Genomic DNA, 12,217 nt, shown 5'->3' on the forward strand with positions numbered 1-12,217 from the left:
CTCTTTCTCCCCTTCCCCTTCCCTTTCTTCCTTATAGTTGTACATTAAGTGTAGCAGACACTAAACTGGGAGCGAGTTCTTTTTGCACAATTCACTTTTCTGTCTTTTTTTCCCCTCATTCCTCTGTCAGGTGACGATTCATTAAAATTATGGGACATCCGACAATTTAACAAGCCACTTTTTTCAGCCTCGGGTCTTCCCACCATGTTCCCAATGTAAGTAGCATATTTTAAATATTTGATCGGCATAGAAGAATGGAAAAGAAGTACTTTTACCTTAATGTTAATTTATATCGTATGTCTTTTAGATCTTCTGGAAAAGAGACTTGAGTGATCAAAATCTGTTTTTTGAAATATATATATATATATATATATAAAAAAATATATATATAAAAAACACATTCTTCAGACTTCACTTTTTTGAAGTTAAAATTATGTATTTGATTTATTCATGTGTTTGTGTGTATTGTATGCACGCATAAGTCGGGGTAGTAAAATATATTTTAAGAGATTCAGTTCTTTTAATATTGTATAAATGGCAAGGTAGGCCTTTTAAAATTTGTGGTTTTTAAAAATTTGAGCTCCAGTCAGCCGGGTGCCATGGCTCACGCCTGTAATCCCAGCACTTTGGGAGGCCAAGGCGGGCAAATCATGAGGTCAGGATATCGAGACCATCCTGGCTAACAATGGTGATACCCCGTCTCTACTAAAAATACAAAAAATTAGCCAGGCCTCGTGGCAGGCACCTGTAGTCCCAGCTACTCGGGAGGCTGAGGCAGGAGAATGGCATGAACCCAGGAGGCGGAGCTTGCAGTGAGCCAAGATTGCACCACTGCTCTCCAGCCTGGGGGACAGAGCGAGACTCCATCTCAAAAAAAAAAAAGAAAAAAAAAACACTGAGCTCTAATACCATCAAAGTAGTGTTTAATATTTACTGAGCATTTATGGTACAGCTCATTTTCTCATTTTTTAAATCATTCAAATCAGTAATTCAGCGTGCTTCACTTGTTCAGACTGTCTTGCTGAACACTGTTATCTCCAATCTACTAAACTGGCACCTGAAACTTTTAAAGATTTTCTTGAAGCAGCTGAGGTAAAACTTGACCTTTGAGTCCTATAGTTGGTACCTAGGCAAATTGTTCTATTTTGGTAGAAATGAAATAATGATCAACAGAGAAGAGCATGAAGATAATGGAAGTATCAAGTGAAGGAAACTGTATGATAATGTGGTACTAACTCTAACATGGTCTGCTGCCCATGGCATTTTATGTTAAAACAAACAAACATGAGTTTATAACTGATGATAATTTTTTGAGCTTTTATACCTGCTGCAAGTAATGCTAACTATATAACTTGTTTGGGTCATGTCTTAGATTAGTTGCAAACAGATGGCCAGACTGCTAACAACAAGAGCCTTGGAATCATAGCCATCAATTAGGTTCCAGCAGTGCAACCTGTGGCTCATTTCATGGTGCTCAACTTGACGTAACTCAAATTATTTGAGGGTGATGGTAGTGGTGTTAGTAAAAATAGTTTTTAAAAAAATGGCCAAAGTAATCATTTTACTTAGACATTAGTCATGTATCTGTCTGTAGACACTCTTAATGTCTATATTGATTTTTTTACACTCCCTTTACATTAAAAAACATTACAACGTAGAAGTTGAAAAGTACAGATTCCGGAGTCAGACTGCCTAAGTTTGAATCCCAGCTGCACTACTTACTTGTGTTGCCATGTACAAGGTGTAATTAAATTATTTTCTTCAGTTTCCTCATCAGTAAAATGTGGGTAATAACTATCACATAGGATTATTGTGATGATTAAACAAATTAATGCAAGTGCTTGACTCATAAGCCCTATATAGGAGTTAGCTCTTATTACAGCAATGTTTATATTTTATTTAATTCACTAATTATTGCTGGATTGTTGTGGAGATCATAAGCTTATACTCATAAACTCTTTTTTTCTGTAGGACTGATTGCTGTTTCAGTCCAGATGATAAGCTCATAGTCACTGGTACATCTGTTCAAAGAGGATGTGGCAGCGGCAAACTTGTTTTCTTTGAGCGTAGGACTTTCCAAAGGGTGTATGAAATAGACATCACAGATGCGGTATGTATATTCTTTTCTCCTCAGCCTTGAGAATACATAAAGTTTTCCTCTTACCCATCTTTTGGTTTTGTTTGTTAAGTAGAACATAAGCCCTGGCCCTGAGAGCACGGTGATAACTGCTTTTCACTCTAGCATAGGAGTTATCAGTATGTGGTGGACTGCTGATCTACCCTATCCCTTTCCACAACCCGTATTTCCTATGGGCCTGCACTTTAGTAGGAATTTCAGCTGGGCCTGAGATGTTTTCCCCACTCTACCAACCAAATTGAGGAGGGAAGAAGATGATCATCATGTAGGATACAGAAAGGAGCATCCCACAATGGGCATGTTTGTGAGGATCTAGGGATTGTCGACGGAAGTGAAAGGTTAAGAAGTGACGAAGTTTAACATTGTTCTTGAAACCATGAAAACTTTGACAGAACTCTGCTTGTGTGGGTTGTAGTCATTAAAGTCAGACTCAGCTTGCACTGAACTTAATTGCTATTTAGTTATTTGGAAATTTAAAACATTTCAGATTTAACTTCTACACTTGAAAGAAAAAACATTACTTTTCTTCACAGATTTATATGAACACTAAAACACCAGCATTCACTTGTTCATTCATTCATTTGTTCATGTCCTGAGACTGAGACTGGAGCCACATGTTATACAATAAGAATGAAAATTCCCAGAGGAAAATTTGACTTCCTTTAAACTGTATATTATTATTTACGTGGTAAGGCAAATCATTGTAATTTTCTCAGTATGAAACAGGCCAATTAATGTCTGTGTACATTTTCTTTGGCTCATTGTCAAATCTTTTAATAATGTCCTGTATCTTAAACAGTGTTGTTATGTAGATTTTTCCAGTTGTTTCAGATCTTGGTAGACAGTTGAGACATATTATGCACTTAAGTGACTCAGACAATTGAACAACTGTTTTTAAATCACCAGCAAAAAACTCCTGTCTCTAATGTTCTAGTATTATTATGAAGTCTTAATTTGCAGGTTCTGAATGTAAAACCACAGTATAGTTAGAGTATTATAGGCAAAGTGAAATAACAATGAGATTAATTCTACATGAGTACTTATGTTTAATAGATTCTAATCTCATGACATAATTTGAAATGTGCCAGCATTCACGTTGCTTTTTCTGGGTGTATTAGGAGCCAACTAAAACACTAGAATCAAAGAAAACAATCGAATCTATCAACTTTCATCTCAGAAAGTAAAATTATTGTAATCGTTTGTTCCAGATATAAGCAGTGTTCTACTATGCCTCTAAATGACTGTACATTTCAGTATCACACTTGATGTATTTTTAAATTGTAGCTTAAGTTGAACTGTAAATAAATTAAGGAATGTAGACAATATGATTGCACTTTTAAGGACATGCTGGGCTTCTGTAGTTTATAGGAAGAACATGCTGTTTGCTGGAAAAATCAGTGTCTCATAGTGTGATACATTTTTGTTCTCTGTGTTACTTTGGGGGTAGATCTTTTTCTCCATAGTACTTACCACCGCCCCTCATATATTGTATGTTTGTTTGGTTTTGTCTGTCTTCTACCAGGATGTAAGTCACACAGGGCAGAAACTTTTTGTTCACTGCAGTATCCTTGGTGCTTTGAACAGTGCCTGGCACATAGATAGCTCTTAATATTCATTGAATGAGTGAGAGATATACTTGGGAAGTGCAAGTAAGGCATATTGTAGATCATAGGTGTGTCTTTGGAGAGTGAGGCAGGAGAGAGAGATCTAGAGTCAGGTAAAACTGGTCTTGTATACAATAAGAAAATGACTATGTTGTGTCTTTTTTTTTTTTTTTTAAAAGCAAAGGAAGACACATTCAGATCTAAGTTTTGAAATGATTAATTCTTGTTGAAATATAAAGTTTAGTTTTATAAGATTTGGTGAGTCTGTGTAGATGAAGCCAGAAATTTATAATTTGGGAGACTGGGTGAATGTTCATTGACATAAAAATACATAGAGATAAAATAAAGCAGATTTTGGAAGAAAGTGAATTCTGTTCTTGATATGTTGAGCTTGAAATACCTATAGGACTTCTGTGTAGAGATACTCAGTATGCAGATGGTTTAATAAGTTTGGTGCATAAGAGAAAGAAGACAGGTTTGGTAAAAACATTTTTTTTAAAAATTTATTTATTATTATTATACTTTAAGTTGTAGGGTACATGTGCATAATGTGCAGGTTTGTTACATATGTATACTTGTGCCATGTTGGTGTGCTGCACCCATCAACTCGTCATTTACATCAGGTATAACTCCCAATGCAATCCCTCCCCCCTCCCCCCTCCCCATGATAGGCCCCGGTGTGTGATGTTCCCCTTCCTGAGTCCAAGTGATCTCATTGTTCAGTTCCCACCTATGAGTGAGAACATGCGGTGTTTGGTTTTCTGTTCTTGTGATAGTTTGCTAAGAATGATGGTTTCCAGCTGCATCCATGTCCCTACAAAGGACACAAACTCATCCTTTTTGATGGCTGCATAGTATTCCATGGTGTATATGTGCCACATTTTCTTAATCCAATCTATCACTGATGGACATTTGGGTTGATTCCAAGTCTTTGCTATTGTGAATAGTGCTGCAATAAACATACGTGTGCATGTGTCTTTATAGCAGCATAATTTATAATCTTTTGGGTATATACCCAGTAATGGGATGGCTGGGTCATATGGTACATCTAGTTCTAGATCCTTGAGGAATCGCCATACTGTTTTCCATAATGGTTGAACTAGTTTACAATCCCACCAACAGTGTAAAAGTGTTCCTATTTCTCCACATCCTCTCCAGCACCTGTTGTTTCCTGACTTTTTAATGATCGCCATTCTAACTGGTGTGAGATGGTATCTCATTGTGGTTTTGATTTGCATTTCTCTGATGGCCAGTGACGATGAGCATTTTTTCATGTGTCTGTTGGCTGTATGAATGTCTTCTTTTGAGAAATGTCTGTTCATATCCTTTGCCCACTTTTTGATGGGGTTGTTTGTTTTTTTCTTGTGAATTTGTTTGAGTTCTTTGTAGGTTCTGGATATTAGCCCTTTGTCAGATGAGTAGATTGCAAAAATTTTCTCCCATTCTGTAGGTTGCCTGTTCACTCTGATGGTAGTTTCTTTTAAAAGAAACTACCATCAGAGTGAACAGGTAAAAACATTTATAGTGCATAGTTGAAATGTTGATTGCTGATGAGTTTGGTTAAGGTAAGGGAATAAAGGATAGAAAAATGAGCCGTAAGAAACATCATCATTTAAGAGACGAGCAAATGAAAAGAAGCTAAGAAAGGAGAAGTTTCATTAAATAAATAGAACATACAATATTGAATCATCTTAGAAAAGTCAGAAGACAAATTATGAGATCTATTTTAATAGATGGATGAAGAGAGAACTTCAAATAGGAACAAAACCACACCCCTTGAGGAGTCCTATTAAATTGTTGATTTAGTGAGGGTGAGGGCTTATTGTTATTGTTAACATCAAATAGTATCATTTTTCTGTTTATATATTGGAATGCTTGTTAAATAAAAGGGCTTTTAACAGTGCCTTTGACCTATTGTCTCAAGTTTTACGTCTTCTTGGAATGTAAAAAATAAATAAATATATTTTTTTGAATGAATAAAAGGTGAACATTTTGCTTGAAGAGCCAAAAAACACCTCTTTTATAATTTTGTGTTGGAAATACCACACTCCACGGTAGTAAGGAACTTAGCTGTGTGTTTTAATTTGCATAAAAGGCAGCATGTCAGATTCTTAATATCAGCAGTTAGTAGTGTACTTGTTTGACTAAGGCACAGACAACGGTGGTATTATGTCTGTCCTAGATTTACTGAACACCTATAATTGGTTACGCTCTTCCCACGCTCTCTTCTAAAACAGAATAAACCCCTGCATGCTTATATTCTAGAACACCAGGCTCAGTATATGTATATGGAGCTAAACATTGTTTTCAGTCAGAAGATGTTAACGATCTTTGCAATTATTCATATTAACTAAAAACTATCTTCACAAAAACATAGCTTTTTAAAAATGCAGCAAGGGCCTTTTCTATAATTATTTTTGAAACAAAGTTTTTTAAAAACCCAAAACTTGTTCTAATTCTGTTCTCTGCATTGTCATATTCTCTGAAAAATTTCCTTTCTGTGTTCAGTGTAGAGATTCTCAAGTCTGTTTGCTGCGAGACGGTGTATGTTTCTTTAACATTTGCTGTTTCACCATACAATGTTTGCACACATTTTACAACTCTGCTAAAATTTTTAGACATTTCCCTTGTAGTCTAATTGCATTTCCTCAAATTATACACTGAAATAGTTTGTGTCCTCACCCAAATCTCATCTTGAATGGTAGCTCCTCATGTGTTGTGGGAAAGACCTGGTGGGATGTAATTGAATCATGGGGGCATGTCTTTTCTGTGCTGTTCTTGTGATAGTGAGTAAGTCTCTTGAGATCTGATGGTTTTATAAAGGGGAGTTCCCCTGCACCTGCTCTCTTGCCTGCTGCCATGTAAGACGTGGCTTTGCCCCTCCTTCACCTTCCATCATGATTGTAAGGCCTCCCCAGCCATGTGGAACTGTGAGTCAATTAAACCACTTTCTTCTATAAATTACTCAGTCTAGGGTATATCTTTATTAGCAGTGTGAGAATGGACTAATACACACACACACACACACTCTCACACTCTCACACACACTCTCTCTCCCCCCTCTCATTTATTATCTAATTCTTTGTGATTTGAATAGTATGCTTGGCCTCTTTTCTAAGATGAATTCCAGAATATAACTTGAATCTTGAGTTTACAAATTCACTTCTGTTTTTTTTTTTTTTCGTAAGACAGTATGTTATGCTTTTTATGTATTACGTAAAGGGCTTTCATTACTCTGTTTTATATAATAAAAGCATAGGAAAGAAAGAATGGATAAAATACAACTTGGCGATGACATGTCAGTTTTTAAAATTAATTTTATTTAGATGAAATTATTAGATTTTAAGCTTTTCTTAAGAGCCAGTATTTAGGGAAATGCTCTGAAATAACAATATTATTAGCTCGGTAGTTTTTCATCAAATGATAATTTATTGTGAAATGACTAATAGAATTTTCTTTTTAACTAGTATAAACCAAGGGACATGGTTTATGCAATTATACCAGTATATTACCATTTATATATATATATATATATTTTTTTTTTTTTTTTTTTTTTTTGAGACAGAGTCTCGCTCTGTCGCCCAGGCTGGGGTGCACTGGCCAGATCTCAGCTCACTGCAAGCTCCGCCTCCTGGGTTTACGCCATTCTCCTGCCTCAGCCTCCCGAGTAGCTGGGACTACAGGCGCCCGCCACCTCGCCCGGCTAGTTTTTTGTATTTTTTTTTTAGTAGAGACGGGGTTTCACCGTGTTAGCCAGGATGGTCTCGATCTCCTGACCTCGTGATCCGCCCGTCTCGGCCACCCAAAGTGCTGGGATTACAGGCTTGAGCCACTGCGCCCGGCCCCATTTATATTTTTTAACTTAAGCATGGTTAATCAGGTTGTTTTAACCTGATACTGTTTCATGGTCTCTGTACCTCATTTGCTTTTCGCAATAATTTCAGAGATAGCAGGCATTCCCAAGGGTAAAGAGGGAAAAGGAGGAAAGGAAAAAAGCCAGAAATTTTATACCTGAGCCTAACTTCTTTTCTAATTTGTTTGTTTGCCTAGGTACTTTGGTGAGAGTCCTCTATTTTTGTAAATAATGGCTGAACAAAATGAGGATAAGAAACAATTAAAAAACTAAACCTTTATTTTTGAAAACACTGCTATAACATCTAGCATAACCTAGCATATAGCCTCTGAAGTGACAGAAAAGGAAATATGCTTTGATATTTTCAACTAATATGCCTTGGACATTTTAAAGTTGATTTAAAAGGCCTGGCATGGTGACTTATGCCTGTAATCCCAGCATTTTGGGAGGCCAAGGCAGGTGGATCAGCTTAGGTCAGGAGTTCAAGACCAGCCTGGCCAACATGATGAAACCTTGTCTCTACTAAAACTACAAAAATCAGCCGGGTGTGGTGGTGGGAGCCTGTAATCCCAGCTACTCAGTAGGCTGAGGAAGGAGAATAGCTTGAACCTGGGAGGTGGAGGTTGTGGTGAGCCGAGATGGTGCCACTGCACTCCACCCTGGGCAACAGGGTGAGACTCCATCTTAAAAAATAAATAAATAAATAAATAAATAAATACATTAATTAATTAAAGTTGATTGAAAATCGTAATATTAACATAAGAAATATGATAGTAAAGGTCTTTTAAGGAAGAAAAAAACCTCATTTTTGATTTCTGGATAGTATGTGTTTTTCTTTAAGACATTTTTTTAGATAGTAAAGAACAAGGATAATCTTACATTTTTACTTCCTTCTATCATGGCTTGTTTTTCAGAATATCCCTTTCCTGCGAGAAATGAAATGTGTAATATGCATGCCTCATCCATGTTCTCTAAAAACAAAAACTCAAAATATGAAGTATTTGGTGTCTTCTGTCAGTTTGAAATATTATGATCATCATTGTTTTCAAGAGGCTAACTCTATAGTTTGAGAAAGCATATATTCTGGAAATGAAAGTGCTAACACTTTCAAGTTGATTGAAAAGGCCTGGCGTGCTGTAAATGTTATACATCACATTTTGTATGTGATGTATAATTACACATGTTATACATGTAACATAATTATGCATAACATAAATTTAAAGAGTGTATATTCTGGAAATGAATGTGTTAACACTTTTCATTTCACAAATAAAGTTTTTGTGTTATTATTAAGAGAGAATATTGATGTTTTAAATTCAGAGAGATTGAAGAGGAAGACTAAATGGATAAAAAGAGCCATGAAATAATAGACCCTTTATGAACCTAGCTACTTATCTTAATTTATAATGTGTAAGGGACATACTGGCCATTCAGACTACAGTCAGTCTCCATTATTTGTACTTAGGGAGGGAAGCAGAAAGATAATTCAAATTAATGGATATTCCAGAAGTCCTCAGAATTGGCTTTGGAATGTATCTTTGTTCTTACATTTGAATGTGGATATAGCTGATCTGGGAATTCACTTCAAACAAATTGATGATACTATACCTGTGAAAGTTTGACTCTGAAGGAGTTGAGGAACTCATCTCTTCTTTCATTTCTTACTGGGAATAGAATAATCATCTATTTTACTGATATAAAGTCCCAACTCAGGCAGAATTGCACCTCCTTATAAGTTTCTAGAAATAAAGGAGTCAAGCATTGTCTCTGCCCAGAGTCATACAAGGAGTAGCGTTATACAGGGAGAACTTGAGCTATCAGCACTGCAAATGCTAACTGAAAATAAACTTGAAAGACTACATTTGGCATTTATCTGCCTTCTAAAATATAGTGAAACCTCTTTAATGTGAAACACAAGGAAATGGAAAAAATGGGCTTTGAATTAACTAGCTTTCCATTATCTGATTTTTATTATAGAGCAATCAGGCAGCTGGTTGACTAGGGAATAGCATTTGCTTTGAATTATGTGTATTATTTTGAATAACGTGATACCAGCTTAATGAAATACTACTATAATTCACTTTTTAAAGGAGGATTAAACAATGCATATCCTAGAGGGAGCCTGAGTAACATATTCGTATTTAATAAAATATGTATATTTGGCCACAGCCAAGTGATAGGACGGTATGCCTAATTAACATAAGTGTGTGGAGCACTTGCTCACTGAGAACAGAAAGGTGGAGTCTCAGAACACTGATTGTTTCTTGGTCCTCCAAGATGTATGAATATTTGATAGGAAAACTGAGAGTAAGTAGAAAATGATGGAGTTTTAGTGTAAATTTGCCAGTACATGTTTCTTTCTCTGGCCCTATCTTTTTTCCAGGATCAAAAGCCAACTTCCAGCATGGCTTATTAGGACAGTGTTTGACTGTCAAGAAGTGCAGTGGTCACTTAGTACTACTATCTCTAGGAGTATTTTCTTTAATCACTGGAGAAAAGAGATGCCAGTGGAATATGGTGAAAAACAACATTGCCTTTTTGCTGCCTTCATAATTTGGACTACAAGACCACCTTGAAAAACTTAAACCCTTTTTGGGGAGTTTCCTAAAGCAAGCAGCATACACATTTAAATGGAAACTTGAATTCAGCTGGACTTACCTACTAAGCCAGCATCAATAAGACTTGATTAAATTACTTAAATTAGTTCTTTGATACTCTTCTCAGCCATCTCTAAATTCACCTAGTGGTATCTATATTATGAAGGTTCCAGAACAGTTGTTCTTCATATTTGAAGAATACAGTTGAACGTTTATCTGTAGGCACACGAGAGTAAAGAGAAAAGATACCTCAGATTTCATGGTGGTTTAACTGTTAATATCTATGACATAAAATCTAACATGTTTTCAGGTAGGGAAGATGATGGGAACTAGTTTAGTGCTGATTCCTTTTTATTATTTTAAAAAATTATGATACTGTAAAATTGACCTTTTTAAGAAAGCACACAGTTCTGTAATTTTTAACGCATGTATAGATTCATGTAATCACTATCAACACAATCAGTATACAGAACACCCCCTAAAAACTCCTTTTTGCTATCCCTCTATAGTTTACACACTCACCCCTTCTTCCACCTCCAACTCCTAAGCCCTGGCATTCACTGATCTGTTCTCCAACATTGTTGTGTTATGGTTTCGAGAATGTCATATAAATCAGCAGTCCCCAACTTTTTTGGCACCAGGGACTGGTTTTGTGGAAGACAATATTTCCACAGACAGGACCAGGATTAGGGTGAGGCAAGTGAGATGCCTTCCTCAATCACAAAGTTTAGAGGGGCGCTAAAACACTTAGTAATCAAGATAAATAACATTTTAATGCAACAATATAAAAAACGCAAGAAATCTGTGGTGAATAAAATACCAAATTTTTAAATAAAAATGGGATCAGTAACAGTGCTGTGCCAAGCTATATTACAGCCTAAGGCAAAAGGAAAACTCAGTTGGACTGATCCTGTCTTTATTTAAAATGTTGATGTTTTGTTTGTCACAGATTTTTATTTTTTTATTTTTTTATTATTATTATTGGTGGAGACTAGAGTTGGGGAAATGGTAACTCACTTCTGCTTGAGTGATACATTGAATTTTGGACTTCTTCCCAAATCCACCTACTACTGTTTACTTTTCAGAGTCCTCAGATAGGTACCCTATGCCTTCTGCCCTGGTTTTTAAACAACATTCAGAGGGAGAGACTGAATGGAGTTATGTTTCTACTGTCTACAATGGTGATGGAAAAAACAAAATGAAGCAGTACGGATTATAGCAGATGTGCCTAGGAGGAAGCTTCTAAGTTAGCTACACGTTTGGAGGGACATTCATATGGTAGGAAATAAAATAATGTCATTGATCCTAGAATGAGTCACCTCTCTTACTTGGGTGGTATGTTCCCTTGACATAGCTATGCCACAAGGAAGAGCTACTGGCTTTTGCTTAATTAGCTGCCATTGGTATTAAGCATACTTGGCTCAGTTTCTCAGTATTATTTTCCAGAGCTCATTCCTCTTGCCTACCTACACACTAGGACATAACTCTCCTGTATAAAAATTAGACTTAACAGATTTTACAACTTCCCTAAAGAGTTCATTTCTGTGTATGAAATCCCTCACCATCAGATCATTTTTTTTCTTTACTTTTAGCCTCACATTCTCATGTTTAGAGCCTACATCCTTTGCTCTGGTCCTCATGGAGTTGGAGAACAGCTGGTTAACATCCTCTGTTTCCTTGAAGATTATAAAGTTACTGTTCAGTCTTGTCTTTGTCTGAGGGAACCAAACTTAGTCTTTTGTTCTTTTTTGTTTGTTAACATTTCCTTGTGGATCTTGTTTTCTCCACACTTCTGTTGTCTTTGATACTCTCTTCTCAGCCATTTCTAAATTCTCCAGTGACCAAATTGAAGTAAGGGTCTCCTCAGGGCTAATGGTGTCATGTGGGTGGTGAGGGCATCATCATATTACTAATGTTTATTCACATAATACATGACACATAGTAGATGCTCAGTGAAGATGTATTTATTAATTTTGCTTTACCTTTTATTACATTTTTTTCTGTTACATTCTTGTTGGGACTAACT

General features: G+C 36.1%; 1 protein-coding gene across 11 annotated transcripts in view; it reads left to right on the forward strand.

Moving 5' to 3' along the window:
• WDR70 (WD repeat domain 70) overlaps positions 1–12,217 on the forward strand; it is a 382,962-nt gene that overhangs the window by 323,444 nt on the left and 47,301 nt on the right. For all 11 annotated transcript variants that reach the window (XM_065546168.1, XM_045393640.2, XM_005556746.4 and 8 more), the window contains 2 exons: positions 131–215; positions 1,972–2,110. In XM_065546168.1, the coding sequence (XP_065402240.1) occupies positions 131–215; positions 1,972–2,110 (224 nt within the window). The remainder of the gene's footprint in view (positions 1–130; positions 216–1,971; positions 2,111–12,217) is intronic.

Source organism: Macaca fascicularis, chromosome 6 (genome assembly GCF_037993035.2).
Source record: "Macaca fascicularis isolate 582-1 chromosome 6, T2T-MFA8v1.1".
In the NCBI taxonomy this organism is placed as follows: Eukaryota; Metazoa; Chordata; class Mammalia; order Primates; family Cercopithecidae; genus Macaca; species Macaca fascicularis.